Source organism: Callionymus lyra, chromosome 18 (assembly GCF_982586985.1).
Source record: "Callionymus lyra chromosome 18, fCalLyr1.hap1.1, whole genome shotgun sequence".
Lineage (NCBI taxonomy): Eukaryota > Metazoa > Chordata > Actinopteri > Syngnathiformes > Callionymidae > Callionymus > Callionymus lyra.
In genome coordinates, this window is record NC_141835.1 from 11,786,889 (window position 1) to 11,808,168 (window position 21,280).

General features: G+C 36.6%; 1 protein-coding gene across 2 annotated transcripts in view; it reads left to right on the top strand.

Annotated features, from left to right (window-relative positions):
• The window catches only part of atrn (attractin), a 113,986-nt gene that overhangs the window by 30,353 nt on the left and 62,353 nt on the right, over window positions 1-21,280 (top strand). Inside the window, exons 14-24 of one of the 2 annotated variants that reach the window (XM_087780503.1) lie at window positions 1,063-1,276; window positions 1,343-1,524; window positions 2,231-2,450; window positions 4,719-4,904; window positions 4,984-5,229; window positions 5,300-5,437; window positions 6,207-6,300; window positions 8,027-8,079; window positions 8,384-8,478; window positions 10,793-10,871; window positions 12,929-13,086. In XM_087780503.1, the coding sequence (XP_087636629.1) occupies window positions 1,063-1,276; window positions 1,343-1,524; window positions 2,231-2,450; window positions 4,719-4,904; window positions 4,984-5,229; window positions 5,300-5,437; window positions 6,207-6,300; window positions 8,027-8,079; window positions 8,384-8,478; window positions 10,793-10,871; window positions 12,929-13,086 (1,665 nt within the window). The remainder of the gene's footprint in view (window positions 1-1,062; window positions 1,277-1,342; window positions 1,525-2,230; window positions 2,451-4,718; window positions 4,905-4,983; window positions 5,230-5,299; window positions 5,438-6,206; window positions 6,301-8,026; window positions 8,080-8,383; window positions 8,479-10,792; window positions 10,872-12,928; window positions 13,087-21,280) is intronic. The other variant, XM_087780504.1, reaches the window with a different exon arrangement.

Sequence of the window (21,280 nt, forward strand, 5' to 3'; positions counted from 1 at the left end):
CCTCGACAGGTTAAGCCGTTACATTTATCACGACCGCCACAGTAATTCCTAATCCATTTCCTGTAATTGATTTGCGGAGACGCTTCAGTCGATGGAGAGTTTAGAACCCTGGTTTCACACGTTTATTGTGATGCGAGTCATCGTAGGGTTTTATGAGTAAATGTTTTGATATTTACAAACAGAAAACTAGTTTTTTCCAGACTAGTGACATTAAAAAAGTATTTATATTGTTTTTAACAATGTATTTAGCAGTTTATACCATCAGTCTGTGTTGGTAAACTCTATAACTATCTATTTATTCATTTTATTATTGAAATTCTTACTTTAATATTCACTTTGGATGTCTGTGAAAATTACTTAAATTAATCCCCAAATTTAAACTAAAAGTATATAACATAAATCAGAAAAAGTGTATTCATTTAATTTTCTTATTTAATATTTACTTTAATATTCACTTGTTTGTTACAATTTAAAAAAATGAATCCCCAAACTAATACTGGAAGAACATATCTCAGAAAAAGTATATTTATTTTATTTTCTTATTCAATATTTACTTTAATATTCACTTTCTATGTGTGTAAAAATTACCTAAATTATTCCCCAAACTAGAACTTAAAGAACACAAATTTAGATAAAGTATATTCATTTATTTTTCTTCTAATTGTATTATACAATATTTACTTTAATACTGTTTGTGTTTGTGACAATTTACAATATTAATCTCCAAACTAATACTGAAATAATATAACTCAGACAAAGCGTCTGTTTTATTTTATTCATGATTTACTTTAATATTCACTTAAAACCTACAACTTAGTCTCTTAACTAATACTTTAAGGACATGACTCTTATTTTATCATATGATTCATTATCTACTTTAATATCAACTTGTTGTGTTTGTTACAAATTGGAAAATGAATCCCTAAAATAAGACCAAAATAAAATATCTCTGAAAGAAGTCTATTTATTTAGATTTTTTTATAGTGAATATTTACTTCTCAGGTATATTTTGCTTGTATTTAACAATAGACTCTGTTTTAAAATCCCTTGTTTTGGCTCCAGAATGAGATGAAACTCCATCCTAACCATCAAACGCGTCGTCCTCACACAAACCTCCTCAACTTCATCTCCTCTCAGGGAGCCATCGTGGAGCTGGAGGTCTGCCCGAAGGACAACCCCACCTTCGTGTGCCAGAAGAAAACCAGCTGCAAAAGCTGCGCCGTGGACCAGAACTGTCAGTGGGAGGCTCGGAACCAGGAGTGCATCTCCCTCCCAGGTACTTTCTCTTATCGGAGGTTCTGTCGGATTTTTAGAAGACACTCACCTGGTTCCTCCCGAGCAGAGAACGTCTGCGGGGAGAGCTGGCACCTGGTGGGGAACTCCTGCCTGAAGTTCATCACGGCCAACGACTCCTACGACAACGCCAAGCTGGCGTGTCGCAGCCACAGCGCCGTCCTGGCCTCGCTCACCAGCCAGAAGAAGGTGGACTTCGTGCTGAAGGAGCTGCAGATCATGAGCGTGCTGGTGAGTAGTGATGTCATCGTCCAACCCCTCGATCTCTGGAGGGGTTTGAAGGTCGCCGAGAAAACATTAATATTCATTCATTCATGAATAAGTGAATGTGAAAAATAGTGGTTTGGAAAAGTTTTTGACCAACGTTCAGATCATTTTCAGTCGGAATGTATTTTCATTTTCTTTCCCCTTCTTTCTCTTTTTTTGCCCTTCTTTTTATCTATTAGCAAAACTCGCATCTGTTGGCAAACTAGCATCTCTTAGCATCTATTAGCAAAACTAGTTTATTTTTGAAAAACCAACATCTGCTAGCCAAACTAGCATTGTTTACCAAAACTAACACCTTTTAGCAAAACTTGCACCTGTTAGCAAAACTTGCACCTGTTAGCAAAACTTGCATCTGTTAGCAAAACTTGCATCTGTTAGCAAAACTCGCATCTGTTAGCAAACTAGCATCTCTTAGCATCTATTAGCAAAACTAGCGTCGTTTACCAAAACTAACACCTTTTAGCAAAACTTGCATCTGTTAGCAAAACTTGCATCTGTTAGCAAACTAGCATCTCTTAGCATCTATTAGCAAAACTAGCGCCCGTTAGCAAAACTAGAATCTTTAAGCATTTATTAGCAAAAGTAGCATCTGTTAGCATCTATTAGCAAAAGTAGCATCTGGAATGGATTGGTTGTATCTCTTCTCAGAGCGTCTTCTTCTCTCCTGCAGTACAAGGCCTCGGTGACGCCCTGGGTGGGCCTGAGGAAGATCAACGTGTCCTACTGGTGCTGGGAGGACATGTCTCCGTTCACCAACACCTCGCTGCAGTGGTTGCCTGGAGAACCGAGCGACGCAGGTTTCTGTGGATACTTGGCTGAAGCAGCTTCTAGTGGCTTGAAGGCTCAGACCTGCATCAGTCCTGTCAACGGAAGCTTGTGTGAACGTCCAGGTGAGTCACATGGTTTCATCTTCAGCCATGTTTGTTCGTCAGGCTTTCATTCTTTGTTAGCTGCTAGCTATTAGCTATTAGCTGTTAGCTAGCGCTGCTTCTCCTGCTCGGTCTTCTTCATCCTCTTGCGTTTCTTGCTCTCGCTCTTCTCTCTCCCACTTTCCCTTTTAAATGTATTCTTTATCTCTTTTCTCCTCATTCTCTCCTTTTTTATCTTTACACTCTTCTTATTTCTTCTACCTGTCTTTACTGTCCTTTGTTATCTTCTTTCTTATTCTTTTATTTTTTACTTTTTCTATTTCCCCTTCTTTTCCCCCCCCCTTTTTGTCCATTTTACTTCTTCCTCTTCTTTATATTCTTTTCCCCCTTATTACTTTCTTTCTATTCTTTATTTTCTTTTGTCCTCTCCGCCTTTTTTATCTGCTTTTCTTTTCTTTCCCCTTGCTTTTTCTACATACTACCTTTCTCATTTATTCTACTGTTTCTTTCCTTTATAATTACATTTCTTATTTTCTTTCTTCATTTTCTTTCTTCCTCTCTTTTCTTCTTCCTCTTATATTTGATTTTTTTAATCCTTCATTCAGAACTCTTTTTTTGTCTTCTTTCATTCTTTTATCTCCTTCCTCTTATTATTCCCTCCTCTCGTTTCTTTTCCCTCTTTCCTTTTTTTATTTTTACTTCCTTTTTTCTCCATGTCCTTCCTTTTTTTTTCCTTTGTGCTTCATCGCCATCTTTTTCTTCATCCTCCTCTTGTCTCTTTTTTATTTCTTTTATTCTATTCTTCTCTATTTTAATTCTCATTTACTTCCTCCTTTTTCGTCTTTCTTTTATTTATTCCTCCCTCTTCTTCCTCCCACTGCTCTCCTTCATTACTTTCTATCTTTCTTCCCCCTTTCTGTCGATGCTTTTCCCTTTCCTCTTCCTTTTTTTTCTTCCTATTCCCCTCCTTCATTTATTGTCGGCCTTCTCTATTCACTCCTTTCTTCTTCACATCCTCCTCTTCCTCATCCATGAAGCTGGTTGTCTGTCGCTGACAGGATGATTGCTGTGGAAGACATGGAGCAGTAAATATGGTCGAGCTGTTATTACCCTTGAAAAGTGATACCAGGGTCTGATTTAATGCGTGAACACTGATGTCGGACATTAGGTCCTCGCCTCTGGAAGTGGCTCAACCTTCTCGGCCCTCGGGAGGTTTTGTTTGACGGTCGCAGATCAGAGTCCATGACGTGAAATCTCTGGAGACTCGAGCTTTTGTCGTGTGTGACTTTTATTTATTTATTTCTTTTTACTTTGTCTTTGTACAGAAAGTAGTTTTGAAAAAAAAGGGTAAGAGGAATAATCCTTAGATGAGTTTGCTCTTATATCATTAGCTCTCACTATTTTTAATTTGGAATTAATGCAGATAAAAACATCTATATACACAATATTTGATTTGGTATCATTTCAGATTAATCACTGTGTTAAACGGGATTATTCCAATTAAATATCATTCATTTAATCTACCACATTTATATAATGTTGATGTAGCAAACATCTGTTAGCCAAACTAGCATCTATTGGCATCTTTTTGCAAAACTAGCATCTGTTATCCAACCAGCATCTATTAGCGTATTTTAGCAAAACTAGCATCTGTTAGCAAAACTAGCATCTGTTAGCAAAACTAGCATCTGTTAGCATGTTTTTGCAAAACAAGCATCTGATTATAAGAGAAGGAAAAATATTCATGCTCTTTTTGTGATACTAAACACATCAAACAAATGAATGTTAATAAAAAACAATTGAGATTAGTCACAGGTTTTACTGTGGATTAATAGCGATTAAATAACAATCTTATTTTTTAAAACTTTAATAAAGGTAAGGTAAGGTAATGTAAAACTTTATTGATCTTAAACTTAAATTGTTTCTGTTTAAATGTCAAAGTGAGTTTGTATTAGAACACATATTCATGGTCTGAATCTGTTAATTCAAGACAATAAAAAAAAAAAAAAAGAGTATAGAAACTGAGATTAATTGAGATTAATAACATGGTTACGTTTGATTAAAAGAGATTAAATATAATTTGTAAAATATTCATGATCTGAATGGGTTTATTAAACCCATTAAATGTAAAACAAATAAAAAATTAATGAATCATTAGATTAATGAAGTTAAAATAATCATAATTAATCGAGATTAATCCTCACAAAACCCGCGATTAATCTGATTTAAAATGAGTTTCGGAGCGTTATTGGTGTTAAAAAGTTTTGATTCATATTTCTTCCTCCTCAGCCAATCACAGCGCCAAGCAGTGCCGGACCCCGTGCGCCATGCGGACCACGTGCACCGAGTGCACCAGCAGCAGCTCCGAGTGCATGTGGTGCAGCAACATGAAGCAGTGCGTGGACTCCAACGCCTACGTGGCCTCCTTCCCCTTCGGCCAGTGCATGGAGTGGTACACCATGAGCACCTGTCCACGTACGACCGCCTTCTCCACCTCTTCCCTCGTTCCTCGTTATTTATCTTCTTACTTTTTTTTTTTTTTTTAATCCTGCAGCGGAAAACTGCTCCGGCTACAGGACGTGCGGTCAGTGTCTGGACCAGCCGGGCTGCGGCTGGTGCACGGACCCCAGCAACACGGGCAAAGGCCAGTGCATCGAGGGCTCGTACCGGGGACCCTTCCAGACCTCCGTCCCGGCTCCCTCCACGCAACCGGGACTCGCCGCTGACCCCCAGCCCGCCCTCAACTCCAGCATGTGTCCCAGCGAGGCCAAGTACAAGTGGTCCTTCATCCAGTGTCCTGGTATGTTCATAAAAAAAACATCTTTATTTTTTTTTTTATCCCTCATTCATTTTTAACGACTGTGTCCCAGCGTGCCAGTGCAACGGCCACAGCCGCTGCCTCAACGAGAGCGTGTGCGAGAAGTGCGAGGACCTGACCACGGGTCGACACTGCGAGAGCTGCATCTCCGGGTTCTACGGCGACCCCACCAACGGCGGCAGCTGCCAACGTGAGTTTTTTTTTTCTTCGACGCTTAAATCACGGGCGCCCGGCGAGCGCAGGGTTCATTTACCCCGTCAGCGTTTTACAGTCCAGTTTTATGGCGGCCATTTTCTTGAGATCCTGAGCCGCCTCGTAAAGCCCCCCCGCCCCCCTCCAGGCCGTTGGAGATTTACTCTGCTCTGTTGACGGTCGGCCAATCAGACGACAAATCAGTCGTGTGTAGCGTCGACGGCGTAATACAGCTAAGCCGTGTAGTACAGCAGCTGTAGATGTTTTTGTATATTTCTACCTTCTTACCATCACATGATCAGTGACTATCAATCAACTATGTTTGTTTCTGATCAGGTTTAATGATCTCTCACACCTGATCCAGCCTTACACCCGAGCTCGGGCTCTGAGGTCTGTGGATCAGAATCTACTGATGGTTCCACGCACACGGCTCAGGACCAGAGGAGAGAAATCTTTTCAGGCTGTTGCTCCTAAGCTTTGGAACGATCTTCTTCTCTCTCTTCGCTTGATGGAGTCTACTGACTCCTTTAAGAAACATCTTAAGACGTTTCTATTTGTTCAGGCTTTTCCTTGATTTGCTGGAACTCCTGTTGTGTTCTCAGTTTTATCTTGACCTTTAAAGTATATACTTTATTGAATATTGTTTTGATTGTTTAAGCGCTTTGTGACCCTGGCCTGGAAAAGCGCTCTATAAATAAAAATTACTTACTTACTTACTTACTTCTCGCTACTGTCATTGACGATGATTTGTGTTTGTTTGTCTTCAGCCTGTAAATGCAACGGTCACGCCAGCATGTGTAACCCAAACAACGGCAAGTGTTTCTGCACCACTAAAGGGATCAAAGGAGATCGCTGCCACTTGTGAGTGTTTTCTTTTTCTTCTCGTACTATTTGTACTTTGTGATCTCGTTTTTGTTGTAGTTCTTGTTCTAGATTTTGTTCGTTTAGTTCTTTGTGGTCCTTTTGTTCATCTTGTTCTACTTCTTCTTGATCTTGTTCCTCTAGTTCATCTTGTTCTACTTCTTCTTGACCTTCTTCCTCTAGTTCATCTTGTTCTACTTCTTCTTGATCTTGTTCCTCTAGTTCATCTTGTTCTACTTCTTCTTGACCTTCTTCCTCTAGTTCATCTTGTTCTACTTCTTCTTGATCTTGTTCCTCTAGTTCATCTTGTTCTACTTCTTCTTGATCTTGTTCCTTGCGATATTGTTTTTTTTTCTTTTTTTCCATCTAGTTCTATTTCTAGTTCTTCTTGATCTATTTTTTTTTTACTGTTCTTCTCGTTCTTGTTGCTGTTGCTCTTAGCCACGCTGTGTTTTCTTCTTCTCATTCTTCCTGTTTTATGTTCTTTGCGATCTTGTTCTTCTTGTTTTTTGTTCTTTGTGATCTCCTTTTTCTTCTTATTTTTTTGTCGTTCTTGGTGATATTTTGTTTTCTCGTTGTTCTAGTTCTTCTTGATATTGTCTTTCTTATTCTTTATGATCTTGTTCTTCTTGATATAGTTATTTTTGTAATTCTTGTCCTAGTTCTTCTTCATCTTTTCTTCCTGTTCTTTGTCATCTTCTTCGTATTCTTCTTGTTTCTGCTGTTCTTAGTTGTATTTTGTTTTCTTCTTCTTGTTTTTCTTCTTTGTGATCTTGTTCTTCATATACCTCTTGTCCTAGTTCTTCATCTTGTTCTTCCTGTTCTTTGTGATCTTCTTGTTCTTCTTCTCCTTGTTTCTGCTGTTCTTAGTTGTATTTGGTTTTCTTCTTCTTGTTCTTCTTCTTTGTGATCTTACTCTTATTTTTTCTTCTTGTACTTCTTGTTCCAGTTTTTCCTGATCTTGTTTTTCTTATTCTTTGTGATATTCTTCTTCTTGATTTCATTCTTCCTGTTATTTGTGATCTTGTTTTTCATGTTTTTCTTGTTATAGTTCTTCTTGATATCGCATTTCTTATTCTTTGTGATCTTGTTCTGCTTGATATAGTTCTTCTTGTACTTCTTGTCTTGTTCCTCTTCATCTTGTTCTTCCTGTTCTTTGTGATCTTGTTCTTCTTGATATATTTCTTCTTATACTTCTTGTCCTGGTTCTTTTTCATCTTGTTCTTCCTATTATTTGTGATCTTCTTCTTCTTGTTTCTGCTGTTCTTAGTGGTATTTTGTTTTCTTCTTCTTTGTACACTCCTTCTTCTTGAAATATTTCTCCTTGTACTTCTTGTCCTTGTTCTTCTTCTTGTTCTTCCTGTTCATTGTGATCTTGTTCTTCTTCTTGTTTCTGCTGTTCTTAGTGGAATTTTTATTTTTTCTTCTATGTGATCTATTTACTCCTATACTCCTTGTTCCAGTTCTTCTTGATCTTGTTTTTCTTGTTGGTTTTTGTACGTGTCCTTGTTCTTATTCTTTCTGTTCTCCTAAGTTTACTTGTTCTGGTGTCTGTTTGCCTTTTATAGGTTTTTGTTGTCATAAATAGCTGAATACGTTTGAATTGAGTTATTCTTAATTAAAAAAATAAAAACATGTATACGACTATTTTTGAGCAAAAGCCAAAGCAATAGATGCTCTTTTCTTTTTCAACTTCTATTCATGCTTTTCTCTTCCTTCTCCTCAGGTGTGAAGTGGAGAACCGTTACCAAGGCAACCCTCTTAAAGGCACCTGCTACTGTAAGTGGAATTCCAATTAGCGGCTGCTAAGAAAAGACGAGTGACGTTTGCACGTCCGCCGACGTTTGAGCTGAAAATCAAAGAAGGTTAAGGCCGTGAAAGCATGTTTCAAAACGACGGATGAAAGAGAATCATCTTCCTGTGATGACACACCGTGAAGACGGGGCCGATCCTCCGAGATACCTGGATGAATAAATCATCTTCATAAGGATCTAAAGTCGATCTAACGTTTTCTTAAATGATGTCCAAATCGTCAATCATTCCCCCTGAAGTCTGATCCAATCTTTGTCCTTTTTTCAAATAGACACGCTTCTCATCGACTACCAGTTCACCTTCAGCCTGTCGCAGGAGGACGACCGTTACTACACCGCCATCAACTTCGTGGCCACTCCGGAGGAGGTATGTTGACGATAAGAGCGTCCTGCCGTCACAGCAGCTGTCGCTCTGATGAGGCTCCGACTCTTTTTCTTTTGTTCTCTCCATCACCGTCTATTTGTCACGATTCGAGAGGTGTGCGGGAGCGTAACTTTCCACTGGTGTCATTGGTGTTTTTTGACTTTGTTAGATATCAAAAAATATTATCATTATTGCTATTTTTAACATCAATTAATATAAATCTTTATAGAGGGATTAAAAGAAAATGTATTTAATGTTACATTTTTATTCAAAATAAACGTTTTACTTCATTAAAAGTCCAAAAAATATGACAAACTGAGATATCTAAATGATTTTTTGAAGTTTTGTTAGCTATTCAATTAATAAAAATGGGTTGTTCTTTGAAAAAATACATTAAAATAAACTTTTTAGTCACTAGTAATTACCCCAATAATAGATTTAAATCGTGGTAAAAATAATAATAATTTATAATGTCTAATTTATATATCTATCAAAGCCAAGAAAAATATTAACCTAATATATAAACATATATTTTCAGAGAAATATTTACAAACAAAACTTTAAAAAAAATTATTTAGATATCTAAGTTTATCATATTTTTGTGGACTTTTATTGAAGTAAAACATTTATTTTGAAGAAAAATGTGACGTTGAATACTTTCTTTTTTTTTAATCCCTCTATAAATATTTATATTAATCGATTTTGAATATAACAAAAATATGCATTTGATATCCAACAAAAGACAAAAAACACATTAAATTAATATACATAAAGGGATATCTAAATGATTTTTTGAAGTTTTGTTTGTAAATAATGCTCTAAAAATATAAGTTTTTATATTCGGTTAATTTGTTTTTATTTTTGGCTTTGATGGATATCAATGAAATCATCATAAACTTAAGTGAAATAATTATTATTACTATTATTATTAACACGATGTAAATCAATTCTTGGTGTAATTATTAGTGAGTAAAAAGTTTATTTTAATGTATTATTTTACATCAGATCAACCTATTTTTATTTATTGAATATCTATTGAAAATAATGCGCATGAATTTAAAACAAAAAATATATTTTTAAAATAAAGCAATCCAGATATACCATATATATTAGTTTCTAATTGGGGAGCTTTGATTGACTTAATAATCATAAACTTTGTCTAATTACTATAAGCAGCAAATCATGTAAATGGGAAATTATTATTGAAGAAAAAAGGTTTTAATAAAAAGTGATCACATTTAATAAAGTTTGTTTAAGAACAACAATTAAATAACAAACCTTTTAGTAAAAATAATTCCCCAAAAGTAGATTTTATTTTTATTTTAATTTGCTGGTTATTACAATAATAATAACTGTTTTTTTAAATGATTTTACCATCAATGAAAGCAAAACAAATAAGACTATAGTTTTTATCTGAGTTAATCTTTAATCACTTTTTTTAAATGATGACATTTAGAGAAAAGACGAACATATTTAGTCGTTAAATAAACAATATAAACAACTCATAGATGTATTATTTAAACCACTGTTTGACGGGCTGACATGATGTCGTGTTTATAAATACTGTATATATAGAAGAGAAATAGATAAAAGGAAACTCACTTAAGATTTTTCAAGTGTTGAGACGAACGTATTCTAACCACTAAATATCACATTAATAACGAGTCAAATCACTTGAGAGTTAATCTGCTCCGATGCTCAGCTGCAGGTTAATATGTCTTAACTTGATAAAGCTGCGCAGATGTGCTTCTCATTAAACTGCGACTCCTTCCGTTGTGTTTACCTGACTGCGACATCTGGGCGTGAAGCTCACGGAGAAGCCTCTTGATGAACGAGCCCAGATGGCTCTTTTGGCTGCGATAAAAATGATGACCGTCCTTTTTATTTTTTTTAATCAGCGGCGAAACTCCAGTCTGAAGATGTCGATATCTTGGAAAAAAATTGGTTTGAAAGTATCATTTGAACAAGATCATTACCAGCCTTTTTGTCGGGATCACATCAATTATTAGCTCGTCTGTTCCCTCGTTCAGAATGATTTGCGTTGGTTTCAAACGGCTTGATGATATTTTGGCTGGATGGCGGCGGCTTCTGTAGTTTTGATGCGTTCCATCAGTTTCTATTAGCCGTGCAGACGCAGCCTCGCGTGACCGTGTGTGTGCAGCTGCCGCTCGCCGTCGAGCAGGTGGGAGAAGAAAAAACCTCTCGCGGCAGCAGCAGCCCAGACACTCTGGACCAGTTTGAATAAATGTGGCTCTGGCTTCTTCACTAAACTGTTCTTTTTTTTTTCTCTCTCTCTCTCTCTTCTCTTTGAACTCAGCCCAACCGAGACCTCGACATGTTCATCAACGCGTCCAAGAACTTCAACCTGAACATCACGTGGGCCAGTAGTTTCACAGGTGAGGCTCTCCCAGGACAACAAATGTAAACTTATATTAACAATGAAGTGCATTAACAAACAAACTAGAACAACATGAAATATAGTGTTTGATTTTTTAACTTTAAACTTTGTTTTAAGTCCAAAATTAGTCCAAACATCGGCTTTAAAAGCTGCTGGACTCTGGTGTATCCTTTCCTTTTTCACTAAGACGTTTCTATTTGTTCAGGCTTTTCCTTGATTTTCTGGAACTCCTGTTGTGTTATCAGTTTTATCTTGATCTTTAAAGTAAATACTTTATTGAATATTGTTTTGATTGTTTAAGCGCTTTGTGACCCTGGTCTGAAAAAGCGCTATACAAATAAAAATTACTTACTTACTTACATACTTACTCACTCATTGCTGCAATTTTGCCACTTTTGTTAATCAGGAAATGACAACTGTGCCAACTAGTGGCCAGAGTTTTAGTTGCAGCACACAAATGAATAAACACAGGGATTACTTGAGTGTTCATTGTGAAATAAACCATTTAATGATTGTCTTTTATACACACACTGTTGAAATATAAACCAAATAATAACTTTGAATTATATGTATTTGTTATTTCAAAGGTTAAAAAAAGAAATGGATACAGTGCTATTGAAACAAAAATCACGATATGTCGCCTGCTAAGTATTTTTTACCTTTGTTTCACTATTACATTAATGTTCACCTCATCAAATGCGGCAATATTTGGGGAAAAAAAGTTTGGAAACCCCTGCATTAGACCATCAAAAAAAAAATATGTATCTTTCTGAATAAATCCACTTAAAATAGAAGCGATATTTACAGTTAATCCCACCATCAACGCCCTTTATAACATGCAATTTTATCTTAAAAACTCTGTAATATCTCTCAAGTAAATATTTATAATGTTAATTAATGATTTAATTTCCGTTGTGTTATTGTGGCTGCAGCTGCTTGTTAAATAGAACATCAAGTCATCTGTAAATCCTACCATCAACGCCCTTTGTAACCTTTTCTTTTTGCCAGAAAAAAAAAAAAAACTAAATATCTCTTAATATAATTTTCATTATTGGTTGTTTGTTCATGAGGCAATTAAGCCCCTTCGTTTAAACCCCAGGTTGCAGGTTTAAAGCCCACTAGGGGCAGAAAACAATTCCAATTTTACATTCAACCATTTTAATACTATAATTATCTACAGTTTATCTGTTTATATATTTATTTTCGCCTATTTAATTGATGCAAAAGTACATTGATGTTGCTGCTTTCTTTTTAAGATGTTCATCACCATCATTTATTTTCTTTTTAAAGATGTTCTATAACAAATAAATGGGGGAAAATGCGACAACATAGCTTAAAAATACATGATTAATAAAGCTGAGATGATTCATTTTCTTTTAAGATGTTTAGGATTTAATTATTGAACTAAAACAAAAGCTGCTGCTGTTTTTTAAGGATTTGTACGAGAGAAAAGTTTTCAACTAGCTTTGTAACTCAAATACAAAAATCGCATTTCGACTCAATTTTTCACTGTTAGAAAACTCACTTCAATCTTTGGACACTAAACTCTTTTTGTCTCACACCCTCTCTGTGAACTCTTCAACTGGAACTATTTGTTGATTTATACTCTTATTATCTTGTTAAGATTTTTTCGAGATAACATTTTTTTGGGAAGTTGAAACGCTGTGGGCGGAGGTTCTTCAGGATGTTCATCAACTTTTGTTTTTCCTCGTGAGATGGTTTTGGGCGAAGGTCAAACACTGACCAAATCAGTGGACGACCTCTACGGCTTGTTTCTGGAGGACGTCTAGTTAATGCTGCCAAAAATAAACTAGTTTTTCCTGGAGATTGTCATCGAGGCTCAAGTCCAATCAAAAGTTGTTAAAGTTATCTTTAAAAAATAGCTTTTATTGAACAAACTTTCACTGTTTTCTGTTTCCAAATGAGTGAAATAAAGTCAGTTATTGTTCCTTAATGTTAATCTAAATGATCATCTCACTCTTTCTTCTTAACTCTATTTTATTTCTTCATTCTTTCGTGCGTCACTAACCTCTGATCTTCATCTCCGTCATCCAGCGGGAACGCAGGCCGGCGAGGAGATTCCCATCGTGTCACGGAGCAACATCAAGGATTTCAAAGACAGCTTCTCCAACGAGAACTTTGATTTCCGCAACAGCCCGAACATCACCTTCTTCGTCTACGTCAGCAACTTCACTTGGCCCATTAAGATCCAAGTAAGTGCCGACTCAGCACAATAGTTTGGGCAGATTTTTTTTGTTTTATGAAGTCGAGACGTGGTTCCTCTGCAGTGGAACAACGTGACGATGAAACTAGGCTTGTGAAGGTTGTTTAAGTTTTTGTCGTACACTTTTTACTTCAAGCGAAATAGATAAAAATCACCGTTTTTTTTAATTACATACATGTTATTGTCGTCTGTCAATCCTACCCTCAACCCCGTTTGTTACACAGTTTTTCTCGCTATCAAAATGGTAAATATCTTTATTTTTGGAGTAAATACTAGGAATAGTAATTTATCAATTTTAATTTTGGTTTTGTTTTTTATGGCTGCCACTGGTGGCGCTGTGGTGAAGTATTAGGTCCTCAGGTCAACTGTCAATCCTACCCTCAACCCCCTTTGTAACACCATTTTCTCGCTTTTCTCTGGAAAATATCTCTTAATTTTTGGAGTAAATATTTGGATTAGTAATTTTTCCCTTTTAACTTTGGTTGTGTTTTTTATGGCTGCCACTTTGGCGCTAAGTTCTCAGGTCAACTGTCAATCCTACCCTCAACACCCTTTGTAACAGAGTTTATTTAGCGTAATAGTTAGAAAAAGCTCTTTGCATTTTTTATGTATTTCTTTTAGAACATATTGCTCGTGCTAAATTAATAATTTAATATTGACATTGTCTTAGAACTTTAGGTCATATTTCAATCCTACCTTCAACACCCTTTGTAATGCTTTTCTTTTAGCAAAAAAAACATTTTTTGAATCTTTGAAGGAAATATTTGAAATAGTAAATATAAGTGTTATATCGTGGCTGTTGTTGGTATCACAGTGTCAATCCTACCATTAACACTTTTATTTTAAATATTGGTCATGGTAAAATGATGATTACATTCTCTCAATCCTACTACCAATTCCATTTGTAACACAGTTTGAACATTAAAAAACATTGAAAAAACAACAACATTTCTCAATTATCAAAGGAAATATTCGTAAAAATAAAATTTGCCTTATCGTTTTTAGTTCAATTGTTGATTGTAGAACACCAAGTCATCTCGAATCCTACCCTCGACCCCCTTTGTAACACAGTGTCTGTCACTAGATGGATCAAAATTGTCTTTGAAAACAGTCTCCCCTCGAAAAGAACTAAATATCTCTGAATTTGTGAAGGAATTATTTTGACAATAATTTGATAATTTGATAAAAGATAATTTTGCAATGATGGATGAATGAATGAATGGATGGATGGATGGATGGATGGATGGATGGATGGATGGATGAATAAATGGATGGAAAGATGGATGGATGGATGGAAAGATGGATGAATGAATGGATGGAAAGATGGATGAATGAATGGATGGATGGATGGAAAGATGGATGAATGAATGAATGGATGGATGGAAAGATGGATGGACGGACGGATGGATAGATTCTGTTGAGGGCAGCATTCTAATAATTACTTTAATAATTAGTATTTGTATACATTTTAGAAACTTTTATTGCCAGTGTTGTAAACACAACATAGTACGTTTTGTGTGTGGTGTCAATTAAAGAATAAAAGAATAAAAAAATGTAAGTAAATATGTTATATCTGCTAATTTTTACACAGAACCACTTTGGATTCATTTTGAAAAAATGTCATTAAAAAAAACCCTCAAACAAGTGTTTTAATCCATCGAAAACACATTTTTTCATCCTTTTTTATTCCGAACATATTTCCCGCCTTCGACGACCAGTTCGTTTCCTTGAAGGAACGTCTTTTCGACGCCGACTTACTCTGATCCATGAGATTCTTCTATACCATCGCTTGACGAGCGCTTTGTATTTGTCGCCGCCGTTTCTCTTCGCCTTCAGTGTCGGCGTGCTGTGTGGCACTGAGGTGTGTGTGAGCGTGTGTGTGTGTGAGCGTGAGTGTGTGTGTGTGTGTGTGTGTGTGTGTGTGTGTGGGAGATCGTGGGCGGTTGTTTCTCCAAGTATTGGCAGGCGAGAACAGTGTTGCAGTAGCTGAGAAGGAGCAAGGGCAAAGTGAAATGTTAAGTTGGAACACATGCTGCATTCACAGCAGTCTGTGTAGAAGCTTCTCTTTTTTTTCTTCTTCTTCTTCTTTTCCTTGAGTTCCTACGTCTCTCTCTCTCTCTCTCTCTCTCTTTCTCTCTCTCTCTCTCTCTCTCTCACGTGCAACAGATCGCCGTCTGTTCGCCGCCACATGCTGGGCCCGAGAGCCAGAACAGTGTAAGCATTCGGAAGCGTCTTCGCTTCCATCGATATGGACACGATATGAATCTTACGCTTGAATTTCTTCGTACGACGTTTCCTCTCGTGGCTGTCGAACGCCGTCGTCAATTGTCTCCGATTCGCTTTGAGATGAAGAATGGATCGCGTTTGTAATGAAGCGATAAATCCCGGAGTGATTACGCTAAAGAGTTCTCGTGTTTATTTGAACGCGTCGTGATTTGATACAGATTAAATTAAGTACACGTGTCGCCCCTTTCACTGTATTTAAGTGGCCCTCGTGAGGTCAAAGGTCAGGTAGAAACTAACTATTTTATCTTGTATTTATTTTTGATTAGTTATTACTAATCTCTAAATAATATTTATTTTATTTTTTACATTTTCTGCCCCTCAAAAACATAAATACATGTACTTTGTATCATTTATTTTTAAAAAAGTGAAATAAAATATTAATTTGACCATATTTAGTCAATTTTATACTTTTTTTCTCTCTTTTATATTTTGCTTGATGGCCCCTCACTACAGCCACAGTATAAATTGTGGCCCCTAAAGAAATTTAGTTTACCACTACCGGATTATAGTTTATGAGAATCGAGGTGTTTAGATCACGTGGGAATCTTCCAAAAAAATTAGCATTTTCACCTTGTATTTTTTTTGGGGGATAGTATCAAGTGACTGTTGTCAACATATCGGGTCCCTGATTTCATAGCAAGTAGCATTTAGGCTTTTCCTTTATACCATCTCAAGACATGACTTGAGACGCTTCAGTTTTCACGACTGTGCCAGAAGACATTGTGGTATCTATCAGTGTGGGAGCAAAAAATCTGTAGTGATACTAAAAGAAGTTCATAACGCAGTTATTGCTTGATCTGGCACTTAAAAATAAGAGTAATAATGTATGTCAGAACCTTTTTTTCATCCTTTAATAAAGGTGTTGTTTTTGTTTTGACCTCTTTCGGGGAACTTTTGCTTGCTCTTCTTTGTTTTTTGAAAAGTATGTCAAAACACAAATTGTCATTTCCCCTTAAAGGATTAGATTTTCATTGGTTTTATGATGGTTTTTTATTCACCTGTATGGCCGCTCATCGCTGCTGCTCATAAGATCAAACTACGTGTCTGAGGAGTGACTTCGTTTTTTCTATAATCAAAGTCGTTTTATTCAGTTTGTATGTCGCACTGTTTTCATGAAGTCATGTGGAATTGAGTCGTTGGAGGTGGTATGAGCGGCGTCAGTGCTTTGTTGTATTACAACGTGATTTCAACAGTTTTTGTTGATGTTGAATTTCTTTTCCCTCGGTTCCTCCTGAAGCACCGAGTCTCGCGTCTCTTTCCCGAGAGGAAGACGACACTTCCTCACAAAGGCCTTTGTCGCCGCAGGAGTCGCTCTCCTGGGTTTCGACTCGCTCGCACCTCGCAGAAGTGACACTTGGATTAGCGCTGTTGCGCGTCATCGCTGCGATCTTTCCTGTCTTTTATCTCCCCAAATGAACCCCCCCCCCCCCCCGGATTAATGACGGAACCTTGAAAGCTCCGTCCTTCAAGTTTCCCGTCAGCGAGCGAGGGAATGTTTAGCGGCTCCGCGAGGAAGTGGGAGGTTGTCAAGGAGCACCGCAGGTATCGGAGGCTGACGGAGCTCCCTTCATTATCCACGGCTCTAGGATCCCTGTCGCCGTCCTTTGATATCGGATCTGATGACGGATCGTATTAAAACTAGAGGTTTCGACGCCTAACAAACGTATTGTACACGTGTAGACGAGTGTTGTAACCGTCACGTAACCTGTTACACACGGTTACGCTATAGAGCCACTAGAGGGTTCTGTCTTCATTAAAGCACCTCCTAACCTCATTACAACAAAGCCCTTCCAGTAGTTATCAGACGGCAATTATTCATCATGTTAGAGTCACTTCAAATGGTACTAAATTATAGCCAATGTAACAGATACATCACAGAACTTCATTTACCGTATGATTCAGACGGTAAAGCAATAGTTCTATTTCCTCAAAAGCTTCATTTATTACTTATGTAGTGACTCAGTGATCACGGTAGTATTTCTCCGCGAGTTTGTGTAGTATTACTCAGCAAGTCAACGTATTATTACTCCGCAAGTCAACGTAGTATTACTCAGCGAGTCACCGTAGTGATACTTAGCGAGTCACCGTAGTGATACTTAGCGAGTCACCGTAGTGATACTTAGCGAGTCACCGTAGTGATACTTAGCGAGTCACCGTAGTGTTACTTAGCGAGTCACCGTAGTGTTACTTAGCGAGTCACCGTAGTGTTACTCAGCAAGTCACCGTAGTGTTACTCAGCAAGTCAACGTATTATTACTCAGCAAGTCAACGTAGTATTACTCAGCGAGTCACCATAGTGATACTTAGCAAGTCACCGTAGTGATACTTAGCGAGTCACAGTAGTGATACTTAGCGAGTCACCGTAGTGTTACTTAGCGAGTCACCGTAGTGTTACTTAGCGAGTCACAGTAGTGATACTTAGCGAGTCACCGTAGTGTTACTTAGCGAGTCACCGTAGTGTTACTTAGCGAGTCACCGTAGTGTTACTTAGCGAGTCACAGTAGTGATACTTAGCGAGTCACCGTAGTGTTACTTAGCGAGTCACCGTAGTGATACTTAGCGAGTCACCGTAGTGTTACTTAGCGAGTCACCGTAGTGTTACTCAGCAAGTCAACGTATTATTACTCAGCAAGTCAACGTAGTATTACTCAGCAATCACTGTAGTGTTACTCAGCGAGTCAGCGTAGTATTACTCGGTTAGTCACTGTAATATTACTCGATGAGTCACTGTAATATTACTCGGTGAGTCACTGTAATATTACTCGGTGAGTCACTGTAATATTACTCGGTGAGTCACTGTAATATTACTCAGTGAGTCACCGTGGTATCTCCTTTTGTGCTTTTCTTCCTGCTACTACTAATCGTTTTTTCTATTTTTCTTCTTTTATATTTATTCTTGTCCTTTTGGATTCTACTTTCTTTTATCATGCTTTACTTTTTGATCTTGTTGTTTTTCACTGTTTCTGGTGCATTAAAAAAAACCTTATTCTTCTTTTCTTTTTTTGCTATATTTTTTTCTTTATGCTCCTCCTGTTTCATTTTTGTCCTCCTGATTCAACTTTTCATGATCTTTCTTTTACTTTTTGTGCTTTTCTGTGCGTGTTTTCTGCTTCTACTTCTAGTTTTTTCTCCTTCTACTTACTTACTTGTCTTCTCCTTTCTTTCCTTCTAATTCTTCTTCTCCTGATTCTACCTTCTGTTATTGTTCTTTTCTCTTTGTGCTCGTTCTTTGTGCACTTTTAAATTCTTCATTTTTTTCGTCTTTGTCCTTTTCTTCATCATCTATTAGCAACATGATTATAATCATCATAATTATCGTTCAAGTATTTTTGTCAACGCACCAGAAAAAGCGCACAAAGAACAAGAGAGAAAAGTAAAGCATGTTATGTTTTTCTGGTTTGTTTTTTCTTGTTATTAATTTGCATTACTCATTCTACTTTCTGTTGTCTTGCTTTACTTGTTGTTCTTTTTGTTCTTTTTCTGCTGCATTTCAAATCTTATTTTTTGCTTCTACTTCTTGTCTTTGTCCTTCCTTCATCAGTTATATTTTAGTTGATAATGATGATGCTAAGTCTTGTGAAGTACCGTATATTTCGGACTATAAGGCGCACCAGCTAAATTAGAAAAAGGCCTATATACTGTATGTTCTTTAATTTTGTGCTTTTTTTGGTGCATTTAAAATCTTTTTTTTACTCTATTTTTATGTATTTTTTGCTTCTACTTCTTGTCTTTGTCCTTCTTTCTTCATCAGTTATATTTTAGTTGATAATGATGATGCTAAGTCTTGTGAAGTACCGTATATTTCGGACTATAAGGCGCACCAGCTAAATGTTAAAAGGCCTATATATTGTATGTTCTTTAATTTTGTGCTTTTTTTGGTGCATTTAAAATCTTTTTTTTTACTCTATTTTTATGTATTTTTTGCTTCTACTTCTTGTTTTTGTCCTTCTTTCTTCATCAGTTATATTTTAGTTGATAATGATGATGCTAAGTCTTGTGAAGTACCGTATATTTCGGACTATTAAGCGCACCAACTAAATTAAAAAAAGGCCTATATACTGTATGTTCTTTACTTTTTGTGCTTTTTCTGGTGCATTTTTTTTTTTAAACATCTGTTTATTCAAACTTTACAAGATGCAGTCACAGAAGAAGAAATAAGAAAACAAGAAACAAAAACAAAACAAAACAATATATACACAGAAAAAAGACAAACATGCGTGAAAACAAAGATAAAATAAAACAAAAGCAGCCAGTCCAGTACACCTCTATCTTGTGATTATTACAGTCAAATCAAATTTTCAATGTTGAAAATTTCCAAAAAGTTATAGAACATTTTCCATATTTTCCAAAATTTGTCCAGTTTACCTTTCACACAAAAACTTTCTCCAAGGCTACATAGAAAGTCAATCCTTTTAGCCATTGGGAGATACTGCAAGCAACAACATTTTTCCAGGAAAGGGCAATGCATCGCTTTGTAACGCCTTAATGTTTCTCGAGGTCACAAAATCAGCAGGATAGACACTCAAAATACAGAGTTTTGGGTTCAATGGAATATCCTTCCCAGTCATTTGTCCACTCAATTCTACAACCTTCTTCCAAAAAGAAAGCACCTTTGGACACTCCCACATGCAGTGAAATAGTGACCCCTTATGCTCATTGCATTTTATACAGGTGTCCGGAATATTTGGATTAAAGCGGTGTAGTTTAGCAGGTGATATGTATTGTCTAGTTAACCATTTATATTGAAGCAACTTGGAGTTTGAATTCACTGATTGGGTTTGAGCTGAAGTGCAAGCCTGCCTCCATTCATCTTCGGTTACATCTTCGTTTAAATCCATTCTCCAGGCTTGTAAGGTAGTCACTGATGACTCCTTGCACCCATCCACACAAAGTTTATACAAAAGAGATATTTGACCTTTGGGATGTGAATGCTTTACAATAACCTCCTCCAGAGCAGACAGGGCAGGAAGAGCCAGGCCAGAGCTTTGGATTTAATATAGCTTCTAATTCGAAGAAATTTGAAAAAATGTTTCGTGGGAATGTTATATTTTAGGCGGAGCTCTTCAAATGACATTAGTTGATGATCCTTATATAAATCTGAAATTTTACTTATTCCTTTTATGGCCCAGACTCTGAAGCCTGGGTCTTCCCTTCCTGGGCGGAAGTCATCATTACCATATATTGGTGAAAACTGTGACAGTGCTGTAGCTTCCCCCAAATGTGTTTGTATGCGATACCATATGTCAATTGAGTTTCTCAAAAATGGTTTTTTTGTCTGTTTTAAACGTTTTTTCTTTGCTGCCGAGTAAATGTATAAATGAATGGGAATTTTGAGCATTTGGGACCCAGGCTGTTTCTGGTGCATTTTAAATCTTTTTTTACTCTTATTTTATTTATTTTTTGCTTCTACTTCTTGTCTTTGTCCTTCTTTCTTCATCAGTTATATTTTAGTTGATAATGATGATATTTAGTCTTGTGAAGTACCGTAAATTTCGGACTATTAAGCGCACCAGCTAAATGTTAAAAGGCCTATATACTGTATGTTCTTTACTTTTTGTGCTTTTTCTGGTGCATTTTCAATCTTTTTTTACTCTATTTTAAATTATTTTTTGCTTCTACTTCTTGTCTTTGTCCTTCTTCATCATTTATATTTTAGTTGATAATAATGATCCTTGTGAAGTACCTTAAATTTCGGACTATAAAGCGCACCAGTTAAATGTTAAAAGGCCTATATACTGTATGTTCTTTACTTTTTGTTCTTTTTGTGCTTTTTCTGGTGCATTTTAAATCTTTTTTTACTCTATTTTGATTTATTATTTTCTCCTACTTCTTGTGTTTGTGCTTCTTCCTTCTGCCATATTTTCAGTTGATGATGATGATGCTTGTGAAGTACCGTA